The sequence below is a fragment of the Neovison vison genome, chromosome X, assembly GCF_020171115.1.
Source record: "Neovison vison isolate M4711 chromosome X, ASM_NN_V1, whole genome shotgun sequence".
Taxonomy (NCBI): Eukaryota; Metazoa; Chordata; class Mammalia; order Carnivora; family Mustelidae; genus Neogale; species Neogale vison.
The window spans coordinates 114,101,825-114,121,761 of record NC_058105.1 but is presented as its reverse complement, the minus strand read 5'-3'; the positions used below and the strand labels follow the sequence as shown (position 1 = coordinate 114,121,761).

The 19,937-nt window shown below is 42.6% G+C and overlaps 1 protein-coding gene and 1 non-coding gene across 2 annotated transcripts in view; one reads left to right on the top strand and one right to left on the bottom strand.

Moving 5' to 3' along the window:
• The window catches only part of SMS (spermine synthase), a 49,579-nt gene extending 30,198 nt beyond the window's left edge, over positions 1-19,381 (top strand). The window contains exons 6-11 of the mRNA XM_044234451.1: positions 1,127-1,281; positions 1,948-2,037; positions 10,613-10,727; positions 11,506-11,585; positions 17,169-17,284; positions 18,882-19,381. Coding sequence (XP_044090386.1) covers positions 1,127-1,281; positions 1,948-2,037; positions 10,613-10,727; positions 11,506-11,585; positions 17,169-17,284; positions 18,882-18,921 — 596 coding nt within the window. The 3' untranslated portion in view covers positions 18,922-19,381. The remainder of the gene's footprint in view (positions 1-1,126; positions 1,282-1,947; positions 2,038-10,612; positions 10,728-11,505; positions 11,586-17,168; positions 17,285-18,881) is intronic.
• On the bottom strand, positions 10,065-10,172 carry LOC122897814. Its single transcript, XR_006382651.1, has one exon. It is a non-coding gene; the product is annotated as a U6 spliceosomal RNA (small nuclear RNA).
• Positions 19,382-19,937: the final 556 nt, after the last annotated feature.

Genomic DNA, 19,937 nt, shown 5'->3' with positions numbered 1-19,937 from the left:
AAAGAGCACCATTGTGGATGTGTCCTAGTTTGTCCTTGGCAGTGCTGTTTTTTTGAAAGGAACATTTATGTCATAATAACCCGTGGATTGTCTGGGCTTTCATGTTTTATTTTTATTTTTTATTTGAAAGATTTTATCTTTTTTTTTAATCTTAGAATGTGTGAATGGGGGTGAGGAGGGGCAGAGGGAGAGGGGAAGCAGACACTGCTCAGAGGGCGGAGTCCGACCAGGACCCCCCGGGGCCCCAACCCGGGACCCTGAGATCGGGATCTGAACCTAAACCAAGAGTCAAACGCTTAACCATCCGAGCCAGCCAGGTGCCCCTAGGCTTTCACGTTTTATGGCAGAGCCATGAAAACTTGGTCTTGATGTTCCTTTTTCTTAGTATACTTAGTGTTGAGTATTGGCACGATACTCATATAAAGAAAAGATGATTGTTTATTTTTTTTAAAGATTTTATTTATTTGTCTGACAGACCACAAGTAGGCAGAGAGGCAGGCAGAGAGAGAGGGGGAAGCAGGCTCCCCGCCGAGCAGAGAGCCCAGTGTGGGGCTCGATCCCAGGACCCCGGGATCATGACCTGAGCTGAAGGCAGAGGCTTTAACCCACTGAGCCACCCAGGTGCCCCTGCTTATTTTTTAAGAACTATTTTTGTTACGGAAAATTACAAACCTGAGTAGACAAAACAGCATGATGAACCTGCGTATACTCACCATTGAGTGTTAACAATTAGCAGTTTCTGGCCAATCTTGTTTCCTCCAAACCCTAGTTTGCTTTTTTTCTCTCTCCTATTACTTGGAGCAACTCTCAGATGCTGTTTCATGTAATAAAAGATGTGATTGCTTTTAATCAGCGTATCAGAACATTCTTAAGACTGAATTCTTTTTCCTGCTGACCAAAGTATATGTGTATGGGGTACATAAGGTGTCAGGTGAGTAGGGTTGATGAAAAGTCCACAATGAAAAAAAAAAAGTACCTCTGTACATTGTTGACAGTTTTTAAAGATCAAAAATGAAAAACAATGCGAATTTTAGACTAGATTCCAGCACTTTCTAGGATGGCAAGTCAGGTCGCAGTATGGGTTTCGGTAGACTTAACATTTTGTACCTGTGTTTTTCCTCCCTAGATCTGGCAGAGAGTGATTTGGCGTATACCCAGGCCATCATGGGCAGTGGAAAAGAAGACTACAGTGGCAAAGATGTGCTGATTCTTGGGGGTGGAGATGGGGGCATATTATGTGAAATAGTCAAACTGAAACCAAAGATGGTCACTATGGTAGAGATATCCTTTGTTTGGAGGTCAAGTTCAGTTGGCTTCTGTTTCCTTCCTCTTTTTGTCTTAAGACTCCAGTTAATGTTACGAGGCAAATGCCTTATAAATACTGCCTTGAACAAACATTCCATTTAGTACCAGTAGCCTTTTTATATGGCTACAGACAAAACAGCAGAGATCCTCTAGTGGAGAAAGCGAGAAAGCAACCTTGGTACCGTGTCTACTGCTTATCACTTTCTGGAAGGGCTTCTTCATGAGAAGAGACAATTCCTTTCTTTTTGAGTGACCTTGGTACAAAAATGAAATCATTGTGTCTTTTTTTTTTTTTTTTTTTTGGTAAATCTGATACCCAAGTTAGTTTTATAAAATTTATGTTTGTTTTACCTTTATAAAGATTTTACTTTCCTTTATTAAGATTTTTATCTATTTATTTGAGAAAGAGAGTATAGGGAGGGGCAGACGGAGAGGAAGAGAATTTCAGGCAGACTCCATGCTGAGCCGGATGCTGGGCTCGATCTCACAACTCTGAGATAGTGACCTGAACTGAGATCAAGAGTCGGACGCTTAACCAACTGAGCCACGCAGGTGCCCCTGCCTTTTCTTTAAAGTATTACTATTTCAGAATTCTTTGATAGATCCAAATTCAGGATTAATTTCTCCTTGACCTGTTGGAACATTGACCAAATGGTGATTGATGGATGTAAGAAATACATGCGAAAAACATGTGGGGACGTCTTAGACAATCTTAAAGGAGACTGCTATCAGGTAATTATGTTTTCTAGATAACATTTTGAAGTCCGCTAATAATATGTTATTGACTTGAATTGTACCTTCCTAAAACAACTTTAAGGGAAATTGGTTAAGAAGATACATAGATCATCTTGGGGGGAAGGAAAACTTTTCCCTCTACTGTTAGAAGGTGGAGGAGGGACAGTAGATTAACCCCCCAAACTGATGAGGCACTTGGTGACCGGAAAACAAAGGAGGCCACACCGTAGAGTTTACACCAAGTTTTACTCCGGGATGCTTAACTGAGTGGCTGGATCGGGCGGAGGATGGTCGCGGCAGCTGCATAGTTACTCTCTGCAAGGTCCAGACTGTGGTCCACGGATGTTCTAGAGGAAGAGGACATGTAGGAAGGGCACTGGAGTCGGAGCGCACTGTTCCCATGACCTTCACTGGGTATGTGTGCACCTGACTGACCTAACTGGCCTTTAATCAAGCTTCCATTAGATTTTATGGCACCACCTGTGTTTGAGGAAGGGGAAAGACTGTTATCTCTAACAGATTCACAGGAAGCCAAAATGCATCCCAGCCTTCCTGGGCAGGCATTTCTGACGTACATCTATTAATCTCTAAGCTTCCAGAACATGTAGTCCCAAGAGGTCATTGTGCAAACATGAAAAAGATTAGAGGGCCAGAGATGGACTCAGGATTATCAGCACCCTTGCCCTCTGCCCTTCTAGATCTTGACTAAGACTCCTATAATAGAAGACAGATTAACAAGAGAAAAACAGCAGTTGAGTAATGTTTCTGTTGTGTGCTTGGGAGAGACCCGGAGATAAGTGAGTAACTCAGAGGTCGCTTTAGAATTTAGGCTTAAATATCATCTTCATAGGGCAAGGGGTCATAGGTGTCTTGGGCAAAGTGAGTGGTTTTTAGGAACGATAATGGGCCCTTGGAAGAGTACACGCGGTAGGTATATGATATTTGTGACTGAGTGTGTCTGGATGTGGTATCCGTCTCTTGTCCTATGATAGAGGTCACCCTTTCCTGGTTGAACCCACTAGGGAGAGGCTCTCTGACAGTGGAGTTTCTTTCAGAGGATTTGTCTTCAGGCAGATTGAAGGGGAGTTCACAGAAAGTTGCTTTCTCCATTTGCTGTTTTTCACGTGCCTACAGCTCAATGTAAAAGACCAAAGTGGCGTACTTTGAGGTGGCGTGTTCTGCTACCCTTCAGACTCTTTGTGTGAATTGTGTACATCTCAGCAGTTGCTTCTTGCTAAGCAAATTAGTTTCTGTCCTAAATTGTACTGTGCTTGCAAGTTGACCAATCATTACAGCTTGTTGGATATGTTTTGTATTGTGTTTTGAGCATGCACGTGTTCAGTGCTTTTATCTACAGTACTTGTTAGAACAAGATAACCAAGCAAATACATTTTATTTGAATAGGATCTTAAATGTGTGTCTTTTTAAAAAAAAAAGGAAATAAAAGTATGTCTCCAGATTTTTTTTTAAAGATTTTTTTTATTTGACGGAAAGACACAGCGAGAGAGTGAACTTAAGCAGAGGGAGTGGGAGAGGGAGAAGCACGCTCTCCACTGAGCAGGGAGCCTGACACGGGGCTTGATCCCAGGACCCTGAGATCACGACCTGAGCCGAAGGCCAAGGCTTAACAACTGAGCCACCCAGGCACTGCCTTTCTCCAGATTTGGAAACAATTCAAATGACTGCTTTAATTTGTTGATCTGTAAATTGTTTACCCCTATTGCATCTTCCCTAATATGTTGGCATCCAAATTTGATTTCATGGTTTATGCATGTTAATTTTTTAAGCTGGAAGAGAGTTCTGTCTCTATTGAAATGTAGGTGTGATTGTTTCGTGGGCAAAAGGGAAAAGAAGGATATATATTTCACATGTGCTGGGGGCGGGATGGGGTCAGTTTCATCAGAGCATGGCAGATTTGTTTCACTCACATGGAGCTAAACGTTACCATTGTTGTCAAATAATGTTTGCATTGTTAGCTAGACTCTCTGCCTAAGGTGTTTTAACCTGTAATTCTCTACCCTGCACCAAGTGGCTGTGCTCCTCTTTTTTGTAGCTGAGGAAGATTCAGCTTAGTTCAAAGGACATTTATTCAAGATTATAGGGTAAGTTTAGAAGAGTGATTCACTCTGATACCGGGCTCCCTGGCTCCTGAAACTTCCTTATATGGATTGAGAACAATGTAAGCATATGCAGAACCACCAACCCAGACGTGCGGGACGGTGGAGTTGTAGAGTGTTGTAATTAGCAGCTGGCTGTATGGAGGGACCATTACTAATGGCTTTGAAAAACCTCTTGACTTGCACATCTGTCTGAAAGCAAAGCAGAGCACCAAAGGCAGGTGGTGACATTGACATTGACATTCTAGGGAATGGAAAAGTATTTTATTTGAAATGGTTCTGCTTTTGAGGAAGTTAGATGTCTGAAGACACCTGCCCACCCCTTCCGTCTTCTTGCTGGATTAGAACAACCATTAGGGGGAGCCTGGAAATTTTTTCTGAGGTTGAGGGTTTTCTGAGTGCTCTCAAAGGATGGGTTGGGGATTTCCTCATCTGGGGGTATCCACAGGCAAGCCCCTTATCCATTAAAATACTACCATTACTAAAAAGCACCAGGTCTTTGCAAATGTTTATTTCAAAAACACATAATTACCCTGCTTAACCAGTTTTAGAAAATAGAAAATGTTCCAGAGTTCTCCCCATTCCTTTTATGATAGAGTAACCTTAATACTAAAATGCTTAAGGTAGTACAAAAAGAAAACTAAAGATTGATTTTGATGAATATACAAGATTCTTAAGGAAAAATAGTAAAACAAAATCCAGCAGTTTATTTAAAGAACTCTATTAGGCCAAAGAAGATTCAGCTCAGAAACATAAAGATGGGAATCTTAAGAAATCTGTCAACATGATTGATTGTATGAATTATTTAAAAGAGCAGATAGTGTATTAACAGATGACAAAGCGCTTGGGATATTTAGCATTCTTAATAAAAAGTCTTTTAAGTAAGATAAAATTTCAATAGAAGGGAAACTACCCAAACATAACAAACTATCAGAAACTTAATGGCACACAAAATGGCAAAATACATATGGCATTTCCAGTAAAACTAGAAATAAGGTGAAGATGCTTATTGTTATCCTTATTCAACATTGTTTTTGAGGCATTAGCTAAGGCAGTAAGTTAGGAAAATGAAGAGTAAAAATATAGAAAGAATCATTATTTGCAGATGATGTTAAATTGTTAAATGCTTAGACAGTCTAGGAAACTCACCTAGAAAATGAGTTGAGTTCATGAGAATTTGGTGAAGTGATTGGATGGAGACAGTCCAAAAAATTTTTTTTTAAGCTATGTTAAATCCAGAACAATTTGAACGGAAATTAGAGGTAGAGAGTGGCCTGGAGATCCTATCAGAATAATGACAAAGAATAATGACCAATTTTTTCCAAGTTATTAATTTTAATTCTAGTGTAGTTAACAAGACTATTATTATTAGTTTCACATATACAGTACAGTGATTCAGCAATTCTGCATTACTCCCTGCTCATCATGCTAAGTGCACTTTTTTTTTTTAATTTTTTTTCTTAAAGATTTTATTTATTTATTTGACAGACAGAGATCACAAGTAGGCAGAGAGGCAGGCAGAGAGAGAAGGGAAGAAGCAGGCTCCGTGCCAAGCAGAGAGCCCTATGCGGGGCTTGATCCCAGAGCCCAGAGATCATGGCCTGAGCCGAAGGCAGAGGCTTTAACCCACTGAGCCACCCAGGTGCCCCGCTAAGTGCACTCTTAATCCCTATCACCTGTTCACCCATCCCCCTGCCCACCTCCCCTCTTGTAACCATCTGATTGTTCAGTATAGTTAACAGTGTTTTTTGGTTTGTTTCTATTTTTGGTTGTTCATTTTTTTCTCTTAAATTCCCTGTATGAGTGAAATCATACAGCATTTGTCTTTCTCTCACTGACATATTTCACTTAGCATAATACACTGTAGCTCAGCCATCATTACAAATGGCAAGATGTCATTCTTTTGATGGCTGAGTAATATTCCAGTGTGTGTGTGTGCACGTGCATGCTTTATTCATTCATCAGTTGATGGACACTTGGGCTGCTTCCGAATCTTGGCTGTTGTAAATACCGCTACCACAAACGTTGGGATACATGTATCCCTTTGAATTAGCAAATGTTCTTGTATTCTTTGGGTAAATACCTGGTAGCGCAGTTGCCGGGTCATAGGGTGCGCTCTGTTTTTAACTTTTTGAGGAACTTCCATATTGTTTTCCATAATGGCTTCTGCCATTTGCATTTCCACCAGTAGTGCAAGCGGGTTCCCCTTTCTCCACATCCTTGCCAACACCTTTTGTTTCTTGTGTTGACAGGTGATATTTCATTGTAGCCTTGAATTGCATTTCCCTGGTGATGAGTGATACTGAGCATCTTTTCATGTGTCTGTTGCCCATCTCTGTTGGCTGTCTGGAGGTTGTCTTTGGAAAAATGTCTGTTCATGTCTTCTGCCCGTTTTTAAGTTGTGTTATTTGTACTCCGGGTGTTGTGTAAGTCATTTATATGTTTTGGATACTAACCCTTTATCAGATAATATCATTTGCAGATATATCTTCTCTCATTCTGTAGGTCGTCTTTTAGTTTTGTTGATTGTTTCCTTTGCTCTGCAGAAGCTTTTTATTTTGATGTAGCCCCAGGAGTTTAATTTTGCTTTTTTCCCCCTTAACTCAGGAAACAGATCCAGAAAAATGTTGCTGTGACTGATGTCAGAGAGGTTCCTGCCTGTGTTCTCTTCTAGGATTTTTGTACTTTGAGGTTTCACATTTAGGAATAATGACCAATTGTTAAATAGTTAGGAGTATATTTAATTAAGAATGGTATTGTGGGACTGATAAGAATTATGTCAAGATCTTATTAAACTACCACAACTGTAGTTGGAATATATGGAGGGGCTCCTGGGTGGCTGGGTCATTAAGTGTCTGCCTTCAGCTCAGGTCATGATCCTAGCATCCTGGGATCCAGCCCCACATTGGGCTCCCTGCTGGGCAGGAAACCTGCTTTCCCTCTGCTAGTCCCCCTGCTTGCGTTCCCTTTCTCACTGTGTCTCTCTCTGTCAAATAAATAAATAAAATCTTTAAAAAAAAGAATTGGAATATATGGAGAGGCATGTTATATTTCTAGGATGAGAATACCAGAACAATGTCTTTAACTTTCTAATTATAAGTAAGTCCAATCAGAATCCCAAGGAAGTTTTTAGAATTAAGTCAGATGATTTTTAATTTCATTTGTAACAATAAATACCTAAGAATAGCCAAGAAAAAATTTTTTTAAAATATTTTGTTTATTGAGACACCTGGGTAGTTCAGTTGGTTAAATGCCTGCCTTCGGCTCTGGTCATGATCCCAGGGTCCTGGTATGGAGCCCCTGCATCTCAGGATCTCTGCTTAGCGGGGAGCCTCCTTCTCCCTCTGCCTGCCGCTCCCCCTGCTTGTGCGTGCTCACTCTCTAATATATAAAATCCTTTTTTTAAAAAAGATTTTTTAAAAGGATTTTTTAAAAAGATTTTATTTATTTGTCAGATAGCGAGTGAGCACAGGCAGGCCGAGTGGCAGGCAGAGAGAGAAGCAGCCTCCCCGGTGAGCAAGGAGCCCAATGTGGGACTCCATCCCAGGACTCTGGGATCATGACCTGAGCCGAAGGCTGCAGCTTAACTGGCTGTGCCACCCAGGTGTCCCAATAAATAAAATCTTACTTATTTATTTGACAGACAGAGATCACAAGTAGGCAGAGAGGCAGGCAGAGAGAGAGAGGGAAAAAGGCTCCCTGCTGAGCTGAGAACCCGATGTGGGGCTTGATCCCAGGACCCTGGGATCATGACCTGAGCCGAAGGCAGACGCTTAATCAACTGAGCCACCCAGGCGCCCTGCCAAGAAAAATTTTTCTAAAAAATCATAGTGCAGGGAAATTTGCCTTGTTGTTTAGTAATTTACCGTTAAAGCATAGTAATGAAGTAGGGAGTGTGATGTTGACACAGGAATGCACGTATAAGAGGAATGGCACGGAGACTTTGAACATGTCTGAGTGTGTATTCGTGCAAGTAAAGATGACCTAAGGTGTATTTCAGTTTGCTTGGGAAAAGGAGATTGAGTTGATGTCATAGGTGATGCTAACAAAATGAGCTGTCCATCTCCATCAGAACAAAGTTAATGTGACCCTAGAAACCATAGAAAAATTAATCTCCGACGGCTTAAGCTCTGGATGCAAAAACTTATTCAGCATATTTAACCTTAGAGCTGGAAAACCTTTTAAAGAAAGATAAGAAACCCAGAAACAACGACAACCATCTGATTGCGTAAACGAAGCTGAAAAACTGGTAGCAAACACGACAGGGATTTAATCCTTTCAAGAATGCAGAGAGCCACTACAATTTAAGATTTAAAAAAATAAGATAACTAAATAGAAAAATAGCAAAGGATGTGAACTAGTATTTCCCAGAAGACAAAAATCGTACGTATGTCCTATAAACTTACAGCAGGATGCTCACCTTTGTTAATGGTCCAGCAAGTTCATGTGGAGACAGTAGCAAGAGACCTGACAGAATAGAAAGAGGGACAGATAAAAATGAGGGACACAACAGAATGAGGTGCTTGCATGCACTGCTAGTTGGAGTGTGAATTATCATTGAAACGATAAAAACTAAAGTGGACATGCCTTTGGTCTCAGCAACCCAGTGTTCGCATGTGTGCCCTGCAGACCGGCATCTGTCTGTGCGAGGAGGTTAGAGAGTAATTATACGTTTTTCATGGAATGATACAATTTTAAGAAATATCACTACCCCTCCCCCAGAAAAAAAAAATCTATCTTTACCAGGAATGGTGTTAGATGAACATTTTTGAGTTCAGAAGGTGTGTGATCCTAGTTCTAAGAAAAACCGCGTGTGCGTCTGCGAGAATGTGTGTTGGTAGGAGTGTATGCGAGCGTATGAGAGCACCGCGCATGTCCCACGGGCTGGATGAGTGTCTTGATCTCTGTGTGGTTACACTTAGATGACGCATTAAGTGAAGCAAGTTATAAAGCAATAGGGCTGTGAGATCAGGTTCTTCAAATTGTGACTGAGGATCTGTGTAAGGACGTTCAGAGGAAAAATTCTGGAACAGGTTATTTTAGGGAATTCTGGCAAACTTGACTTCTGACTTCCATGAACTTGGTTTTCACGAGTAAGTGTGTTGTAACTAGAGCAGTGAAGGCAGGCCCCAGACCGAGTTCCTGTACTGTTGACCCATGAGGGTTAGGGGTCCTGCTCCGCCCCCCCCCCACACACAGTCAGAAATCTGCAGTATAACTTGACTCCTCCAAAACTTAACTAGTCACATAGTGTTGACTGGATGTGTTACCAAGAGCATAGTCAGTGAACCCATTCTGTATGTTACATGTATTATGTATTGTATTCGTACAATAATCCAGAGAAAAGGAAATGTGATTGAGAAAATCATACGGAAGAGAAAATACTTCTACAGTGTTACATTAGAAAAAAAAATACTGTGAATACCTATTTACTGTATTAGGAGGAAAAAAACTGTAAATGATAAGCGAATAACAGTTCAAACCCATGTTGTTCAAGGATAAATGTGTTTATTGCACATCTGTTCAAGAATTCCAGCTCTTAATTTGTTCTTATTTGTTAATAACTGTGATTGTGGGAGTTGGTATTTCTTACACGGTTGTCTTACCAACAGTACTCTAAGTGGCTAAAAAAAAAAAAAAAAGGAAAAACTGTACGTAAAAATTTGGTGGTGAGATGCAAAAAATCAATAGACAGTGAAGTCATTCAGTGCTTAGCATAGAAGAAAAGGTAAAAGTAGAAGAACATAGAGACAGTGGTAGGAGAGACCATAGACTAGAGTTAAAAGTATGAACTTGGCTTTCATATAGATCTAGGTGTACTTCTTGGCTTCGTTTCTTACCGGGTACCTTTGGGCAAGCTGTGTAACCCCTCCCCCCTTCCCTCCCTTTTCCGTCCCTCCATCTCTCAAAAGTATGGAACCCTTCAGGAATTTGTGTTTCGTCCTTGTGCAGAGGCCATGCTCATCTTCCCCTGTATCGTTCCACTTGTAGTGTGTGTGCAGCTGAAGCAAACACTCTATATTCTCTCTAGTTTTCTTTAGAGGAAGGGGTGGAGGGCCAGAGGGAAGAGAGAGAATCTTAAGCAGGCTCTCCACGCCTCTCTCAGCGCTGAGCCCAGCGTGGGGCTCGATCTCACAGCCCTGACTCGGAAGCTTAACTGACTGAGCCACCCAGGTGCCCCTGCGTAACCTCTCTTAACTTTGGTTTTCCATTGGTACAGTGTGGCTCATAATAGTACCTGCAGATATGTTGCTTGGATGAAGTGAGGAGGCAGACAAAGCCTCTAGCAGACACGGAATTGTAGCCGTAGGGCACGGCTGGAAGTCACTTATGCTCAAAGGCAGGCCATGTGCCACCAACAGCAGTTTCATTTCCCGCCCCCCCTCCCCAAGGGTTTCAGCGCTTCGGCCCGCATGAATCGGCTCACGTGTGTTTGTTCCTCTTCTCTTTGGAAGGTTCTAATAGAAGACTGTATCCCAGTACTGAAGAGGTACGCCAAAGAAGGGAGAGAGTTTGATTATGTGATTAATGATTTGACAGCTGTTCCGATCTCCACATCTCCAGAAGAAGGTAGATCCTGTTTTTTTTTCTGTTATAACCGAGATAATGTTCATGAAAATGTTTTCCTCGGCACCCTGTGGGAATGGAAGGTTCTTAGAGATGGTCTCCTTCATTGGTTCCTTCAGTTTTTCAAGGTAGTTCAGCTGAGGCCCACGGTGGAAAGATGGTTGGATTTCAGACACTAAATGAGTACATTTACTCAGTCGTTGGAGAGAGAGACACTAAATGAAATGGCTCCTAATTTAGCTTGTTTGGGGATTTATTTCTGTTACGTGATTTTTAACCTGTACTGGGACAAACTGGTGAGCTTTCTGAGCAACACCAGAGACAGTTCCCCATTCTTAGACCATCTACTCCACGTCGCTGCTGGTTTGGTGTGTCCGAGTTAGTGTTTTTCCCATAATCTTGCCTTCCTGCTGAGCTTGCGGACCAGGTCCTCATGTGATGACCCTTGCTGTTTCTCTCTTGGGATGTCCTGCTTCCCTCTTAAGCTGTTGTCTTTCAGATTTCAACCACTGCATTTTTGTTCAAATGTTTATTGGTATCGCTAAAGCAGTGCTAAGCACATGAATACTTTTGACCTTGCTTGAGTATGTGCACGTGTGTACAGGACTCCCCCAAAATGACAGTAAATGCTCTTGAATATTAGGTCTTAAGCTCTTGGCTATTTCTTTCTTTTTTGGGGGTATTGTTGAATATTAATGTGGATAATTGACTTTTTAGATGTTGTTTCTAATGCATGCAAGCCCATATTTATATAATGTAAAAATCTTTTTTTAACATCCAGATTCCACATGGGAATTTCTCAGACTGATTCTTGACCTCTCGATGAAAGTACTGAAACAGGATGGGAAATACTTTACACAGGTAGACTACTTAACTGTTTTTTTTTCCCCAAAAGTCTCAATAAGCATTTTATATTTTGGAATTTGCATGTATTTTATTGAAATTTATATTTGTTAAGGATAGAACGTTGTAACTGAATTATGTTCTTTCAAACAGTAGTTTATAAATAGCTGACCTGTCCTGCCTTGGGAATTCATTCTGTCCTCACTGTTGGCTGTCCTGATTGCCCAGCCCTGGGCTGTGGCTGTAGTGTGTTGTCTTTGCCAGCAGATGGAGACACAGATTGTGATTTGGGTTTTTTTTGGGGGACTTTTTCCTCTAGGAGATTGTTCATTGGAAAGCCACATAAGTTTCATAAACTGCTTTGCCTGTAGTATGTGCTCCTACCACCAGATGGAAGCAAATTTTTTTTTTCTCATTTTCTATGGGCTTCTTAAATTTAAAGTTCGTATCTTTTGTTATGTAAAACATACATATACATAAAATCTACCGAAGCCCTGAAGAATATTCTGAAAATGATCACGAAAGGAGCTAAATGATGGTCTGCGTCTCTTTACTTGGTACAACAGTCCCTTGACCCATAAGCAGAAGATAAGCACTTTGGTGGTATTGCACTGTGGTTCCTATAATTCTTACGGGCTTTTGGGAGACCTGCACACCTTTAAAAAGCATTAGTATGTTTAAATGTGAAGGATTAGTAGAGAGGTCTTAACTTTATTCTCCCAAGGAGGCATTTTAATGCAGGCACAGGGCGGTTGATGGGATCCGAGATTAATAATGCTGAAAACAACTTGGCAACTCTAAGAGACACTTTGGTCTTCAGCTGATCCTGTTTTCCTTCTCTTCCTCCTGCACGAAGATCCACCCCATGGTGATTCATCCTAGACCTTGTACTTGGTGAAAATATTGGGAAGCTTCTAGGGAAACCGACAGCGGCTCATGAATGGGTTTTTTGGGCCTGATGTTTAGAAATTATTTTTTTTTAACACATTCTAGACTTGACTCCAAAGCAGGGGTCTGCAGACTATGGGCAAAATCTCCTCTCCTGCTTGTTTCGATAAGATTTTCTTGGTAGACCGCCGCACGCATTCGTGACAATTTACCTTTGGCTGCCCTCCTGCTGTAGGGGCAGCATTGAGTAGTTGTGATGGGGACAATAGGATCTGCAGAGCCTAAACTATTTTCAGTCTGGTCCTTTACAGAAGAAGTTTGCAGACCCATGCTTTATAGGAAGCCTACAATGAAACCTGGGGAGGGCTGCGAAGAGCCCCAGGGGTGTGAATTGAGCTGCCTCTGGGCGGGGAGGCCGGTAGTTTGAATGGGGGAAGATAGGCTTTCGTGAGACTAGACAGAGACAGGTCCTTGGACTTGATCTGCCTCCCTTCTCTTCTCCGCTTCACATTAGGAAAAGCCGTAGAATTTCTTTGATACAAAATAATGTATATGGCATTTGTGTAACTTAGGCAAAATACTACCCCCCCTTGATAAGTGGACATTACTAGTACCCTTGCTTGACACATCTATATTCCTCCCTAATCCCTGTCTACCTTCAGAAGGTAACCCATTTTTTTTTAATTCCCATATTTTTCCTTCCTTCCTTCCTTCCTTCCTTCCTTCCTTCCTTCCTTCCTTCCTTCCTTCCCTGTGCCCAATGTGGGGCTCAAACTCGTGACTATAAGATCAAGAGTCACACACTCTCCCTAGTGAGCCAGCCAGGCACCCCCTTGTACTTTCTTTTAGAGATGTTTCACATGCGTGAAATTTCCTAAATCCTGATATTGTTTACCTTGCTTTTGAACTTGCTGAGAACAGTGGTGTTAAGAATGTATTCTTCTGGGGCACCTGGGTGGCTCAGTGGGTGAAAGCTTCTGCTTTCGGCTCAGGTCATGGTCCCAGGGTCCTGGGATTAAGCCCCGCATCGGGCTCTCTGCTCAGCAGGGAGCCTGTTTCCTCTTCTCTCTCTCTGCCTGCCTCTCTGCCTACTTGTAATCTCTGTCAAATAAAATAAATAAAATCTTTTAAAAAAAAAGAATGTATTCTTCTGGACCTGCTATTTTTTTTGACATTACAGAAATCACAACCTCTTTTTTTAAAAAAAGATTTTATTTATTTACTTGACAGATAGATCATAAGTAGGCAGAGAGGCAGGCAGAGAGAGAGGGAAGCAGACTCCCCTGCTGAGCATGGAGCCCGACACAGGGATTGATCCCAGGACCCTGGGATCATAACCTGAGCCGAAGGCAGACGCTTAAAAATTGAGCCACCTAGGCACCCCGAAATCCTAACCTGTTAACTGTTGAATTTAAAAGATAAAAATAGGTGCCTGGGTGGCTCAGTCAGTTAAGCATCTGACTTTTTTTTTTTTTTAAGATTTATTTATTTCATTTGAGAGAGCAAGCACAAGCACGAGTGGGAGGGGCAGAGGGACCGGGGGAGAATCTCAAGCAGACTCCCCCATGAGCGCAGAGTCCAGTGCAAGCCTCATTCTCACAACTTCCGAGCCATCTGCCCCCATGCTCTCTCTAAAAATACTACTACTACTACTACTACTACTAATAATAATAAAAGGTATAAACATTACAGAAATCTGTAAAGTTAAAAAACAAGTGTCACCTACCCACACCTAACATGGGCCGATGAAGACTTTCTAGAACCAAACTAATGAATTGCGATACACCTCTTAGAATGCTCCCCCACCATATTCCCTTCCCTTCCTACCATTTAATATTGGTTTTTACACTTCACATCCTTAAAAGGTGTTTAGTTCTCTGCTATTGGGTTTTTGTTCTGCATCTCCAATGTCTTTTTTAATCCATTGAGACGTTTTATTTGCTTGTGTTACATCCCAAGAAAAAGAATCCCAGGATTTTCTCTCCTGTGTATTTTCACCTTGCTTCTTCTCATGGTCCGTGATGCCAGCCAAGGTTGTCAGAAGAGTGAAACCAAACTGGTGGGATTAGAGCAGATTATTCTGCCATTTTTCTAGATCAGATCTGGGGCTGATCACGCCACAGTTGTCTGACCTGCGTATGAGGTTCACGGCAGTGTTCCCAGCTCTGTGATCATCAGTGATCACAGATTTGCCGTTACAACATCACGGGGAGAAACTGGACGTGGAATTCGGAGCCTGGCTTAGTACGTGCCTGGTGTTTGCCTCTCTTCTCGGCTCCGTTAATGCTCTTGAGAGCGTCGGCCAGGATGTTCATGCACACCATTATGGCAGCGGAGAAAGACCTGATCTGTTTTTCTTAAGAAAAGAAAGAAAGGCATTTCCATTTAAAAACAGAGGAAACCTTACTTTTTGGGGGTAGGTCTCCATTTGTGGTGAGGCTTTTTTCCTTTCCTTTTTAAAACTGCTTTGTGACAATGTTGGGGAAGAACAAATTAAAACTTTCCTATTTCCTTACCACATTCTCAGCAAGGACATCCTCCCATATGCCCTCAGTGGAGAGAGAGTGGTGTCAATTTTAAGATGGCAAGAAAAACCATTGAAATGTGCACCCAGGTGGCATTTCCATTCTATAGCTTCCCCAGGGGTGATGTGTTCTAAAAACATCCAGGCAGTGTTTTCTATTTGTGAATCGTAAATTACACGTGTGGTGTTTATATACTCTCACAGTGAACTTGATGTTGAAACCAAATTATATACTGGTGAAGGGCTCTTTGGCCAAATCCCACTGCAGGACCTTAGATGATGGGTTACTAAACAGGCTGGCACTGAAGGACGACATCATGTTGAGCGAATGTGCTAAGTTAAAACCACCAAGGGCAGCTCTCAGAATAGTTCTTTTTGCCTACTTGCCTGTGGCTCGTTGGTTGGTTGGTTGGTTTTGAAATGCCCTTCGTGGGGATGCTTACATCACAGGACGCTTCATTTGTAAATGGTTTTCATTTTATATTGTACTTGGCTGTTCTGAGGCACATGGGGAAGTGAAGTTATTAACAAGAACTAGAATCGGGGGGGCACCTGGGTGGCTCAGTGGGTTAAAGCCTCTTGCCTTCGGCTCAGGTCATGATCCCAGGGTCCTGGGATCGAGCCCCGCATCGGGCTCTCTGCTCAGCAGGGAGCCTGCTTCCCTTCCTCTCTCTCTGCCTGTCTCTCTGCCTACTTGTGATCTCTGTCTGTCAAATAAATAAATAAAATCTTTAAAAAAAAAAAAGAACTAGAATCGGCACGCACATTCAGTAGTCTTCAGAATGTTAGGAACTTCAGAGGTTAAAAGGTAGTAGGTGGTATTAAGTACCCATTATGAGCAGCCCTTGGGGGGAAATGGTGCTAGAATTATAAGCCCTACCCCAGACCTACCAAGTGAAAATCACTTGTGACTCCCGTGCACATTACAGAGGAAGAAGCTCTGCTTTACGGATGGCTGGCAGCCTCAGTCAGTGGAACATGGGACTCTTGATCTTGGGTTGTGAGTTCGAGCCCCACGTTGGGTGTGAGATAACTTTAAAAAAAAAATAAGAAAGCCGTTGCAGCCCTGCTCTAGAACCATGCGGATCCTGTGTTCCTCGCTCTGCTCTGTTCTTGGCCCGCATCTCATTCATCCTTTCTTCCTTTCTGGTCACAGAGTGGCTACTGCGGCTTCTGATGTCACCTCTAGGTACTAGGTAGGAGAGAAGTTGAAGAGGCGGGTCACTCTGTTTATCCTTGGTTGTCCAGAAGCAGAAACTTTTTCCCAGATGCCCCCAGCAGGCTTCCCTCTATCTCCCTGACCATTGGCTACTGGGGGGTGCTGGGCGGGGAGTTGAAAAGGTGGTGGCAAGAAAGGGAGAAAAATTAAAACCGCGAAGTCAAGAGATGTTTGATAAGGAGTGGAATTGTGGGATATCCTTTATTTATTTATTTACTCACTTAGTTATTGAGAATACATATATACTGAATAAATGTTCATTCCTGTAGGCCTTCAAATTACATATTTGGGGGAAAGCATGGAGATGTGACTATATTCTGTGTCATTGTCTTAGATTAGGGTTGTAGTTTGTCTTTTTAAAGATCTTATTTATTTGACAGACAGAGATCACAAGTAGGCAGAGAAGCAGGCAGAGAGAGAGAGGAGGAAGCAGGCTCCCTGCTGAGCAGAGAGCCTGATGTGGGGCTTGATCCCGGGACCGTGGGATATCATGACCTGAGCCGAAGGCAGAGGCTTTAACCCACTGAGCCACCCAGGCACCCCCCCAGGGTTGTAGTTTTAAGCCATTCTGGAAATCAAGAACATTGTCATTCTGGTGCTTCATTCTCAACACCGTGGTGATGACGGCGCAAACATCTTGAACGGCGGTGTGTATGCATCTTTGCTCATTGCGTGCTGTTAATACAATGACTGTGTTCCTGGTGAGAAAGTTGTCTCTCTGCTTTCTGTTGCTTCATACGCCGAATCATTTGAAATGGCTTGATAAACGAGGTAGAAGAATAAGGAGCTAATGGATCTGTAAGTAGAACTGAATACAGTTTGTCAAAGTACAGAAGCCTTATCTCATTTTCAAAGATGAACTTTCATCTAAAGCCAGAATTGTTTTCATTGTTTAGAGGTCTTCAGATGAGCCGGGGGGACCCTCAGTGAGACTCAAGAATCCCATTGTTTGCTTTTCTCTTTGATTTAGGGTAACTGTGTCAATCTGACGGAAGCCTTGTCGCTCTATGAAGAACAGCTCGGGCGCCTGTATTGTCCTGTGGAATTCTCAAAGGAGATCGTCTGTGTTCCTTCATACTTGGAATTGTATCCTTAGACCATACCACTGTGTTGCCAGATCACAACACCCAAGTAAATCCCATGCCACTGCAACATTTCCGTCCAATCACAGATGGAATTAGCTCTGTATATATACGGCCATGGTATTCAGATATGGCTGCCATTTCCTGAAACTTGAAAACAATGCTGATTCCTGGGCCCCACCCTCAGCTTCTGGGGTGTGGCCTTGGCATAGCTCCCTACCACAGCTCCCCAGGTCGTTTTACTGATTAAGCCGGGCTCCTTCTCAAGCCCCACCCAGCAGAGGCTGGAGCTTTAAGTCCTGGTGAGCCATCTGTTTTTTGCTTTTTGTTTTTTTAAAGATTTTATTTACTCCTGTGACAGCGAGTGCACAAGCAAGCTCAGGCAGAAGGAGAGGCTCATCGCTGAGCGGGGAGCCTGATGCCGGGCTCTGGGATCGGACCTGAGCTGAGGCAGATGCTGAGCCAGCCAGGCGGCCCGGGCTGAGCCATCTCAACTGGCCTGCCTGGAGACCGTTGTGCATCTAAAGCTGCAGAAGCTCTCCTCAAAAGCTCCCCCTGAGCTGGAGTAGGCAGAAGGAATGAATACGCTCATTCGACTTTTATATTAAAATTAATCCCACCTTAATATTAGTTTCTACACTTCACTTGATCCCGATTTGCACTAGAAACCAAGAGCTAAAAATAACGCGGGGGATTACAGAGCTAATATTGGTGTTGTTCATTAGCTCCCGTTAGTAAAGTTAGTCCAGAGAAAAACCAGAATGAGGATTGCCATTGGAAATTTAAAATGCCTCTCTTTCTCCTAAAGCAGACTCTGGTCTCCAGATAAAAACTTCCTCATCTGAGGCGCTGGAGTCCAGTTTCCTGTCACAGCACTCTTTAGGGTCCCGTGACTACTGGGATCCTGTGACTACTGCTGACCCTCAGGGAAGTCCTTGCCTGCAAGCCCCGGCAGCCTCTGACAGAGACACAGGCCCTAGGAAACTGCCTAGGTCCCCCTGGGAGAGGGGAGCAGTCTGTCTGTGGGCGGCCATTTTCTTCCATGACCTGTGGAGATCCCTGACCTCTCTCCCCACTCCAAACCGTCCACCTTCATCACGGTTTCCTTTTGGAACACTTTTGTACTCAGATCTGTTTATATATTGAGATACTGTAGCAATCAGTTGATAACATTTGGAGAAAAGGCTTCTGACCTCTGACTCCCCTCCATGCTTCCATCTTTGTCTCCTCCTCTTTCTCCCTCCCTCTCATTCCCCCACCTTAGCCGCCCCCCCATCTCTCACTTCCCTCCCACCCTTCCTTGTCATACTCATTCCCTAGAACATTTTAAGACCTAGGAAGCGGTATCGTCTTCCGAGGGAGTGTTCGTATGCCTTTAGCCTTTTCTCCACTCGGCTCCCTTCACGCCACCGGCGTCCCGGTCACAGGTGGGAGGCGTCCAGGCCAAAATGTGGCCTCCTTAAGAGGACTTAATTCCCGTCACCGCAGTGCTTTCAGCCATGAAACTCACTGTCTTCCAGTTTGTAGGCCAGCAAACAAATTCTCAGTGCTGTCTGTCCTCCTTTGAATTACCTGCTCTTATTCCTTGACTCCCTGTCCAGGTGGGTATTTTACACTGTTTGGAAGAAAGCTAAACCTTGAAGACCAATCTCTCCTAATCATGTGTGCTGTACATGACATCGAAATGAGTCAGGCAATTGATTGTGATTTCCTTCAAGTCTTCTTTTTTTAATTATTATTTTTAATTTAAACAAAGCAAATGGAAAATGTATATTTTGATGTGCTAGGGTGTTAATTTTTTTTGAAAGTCAGCTGAAGGATGATTAGACAGCACAGCGAAGGCTGCTAAATGCACTGAACCCCTAGAATGTGATTTTTGTTACATTTTGTGTGTGTGTGTGTGGGCTTTTTCTTTTTGTTTCGGTAGACTTCGAATTGGGTTATTTGGAGGAATGAACATCATTGTTTTGTTCTGGAGGAAAGTTCTTTGATGGTGTTTCTTTCCCAAAAAATTGACTTAGCTATTAAAATTTGGTGCTTATAAGAAAGAGTTAAGAAAAAAATGAATAGCAATGCTTCGATTAAAATTATAAATGAGAAATTTCATGTGTTTGTTGTTTTATTTCAGCCAGGTCCCCATGTTCTCACCGATGATCTCACAGAACAAAGGTGTCCCCTGGTTTTTTTTAGTTCTCCTCTATCACTCAGTGCCATTTATCTCTTTATAACGGGATGGCCGCAGGGCCTTTCTTGAACAGTAGTAATGACTTCATTTACCACCGTGGTAAATGATACACAACCTATTACATTCACCAGTTCTTCATTATAAAATTGACCTGAGGATAGGAAAAGATTTGGCCTTACTGTAAAGTTGAAAGTCAGAAGCTTATTTCTATTCCCACTCTTACTAGTGTATTAGATGTGGAAATACAGAACATTTTGGATTGCTGCAGTGAAACTTTTTAAGAAGATCTTTAGATGCACAGAGATAGGATGGTAGTTTGTGGAGAGACGCACAACAAGAGAGGGTAAACTCCCCTAAGGACATGCAGGCAAGTAAAGGGTTGGTATCGTGTTTGTGGATAACCAGCTACATCGGGGCGGCGGTCTACTGACTCATGTTATTAGACATCAGTGGCTATATTGTTTTCATAAAA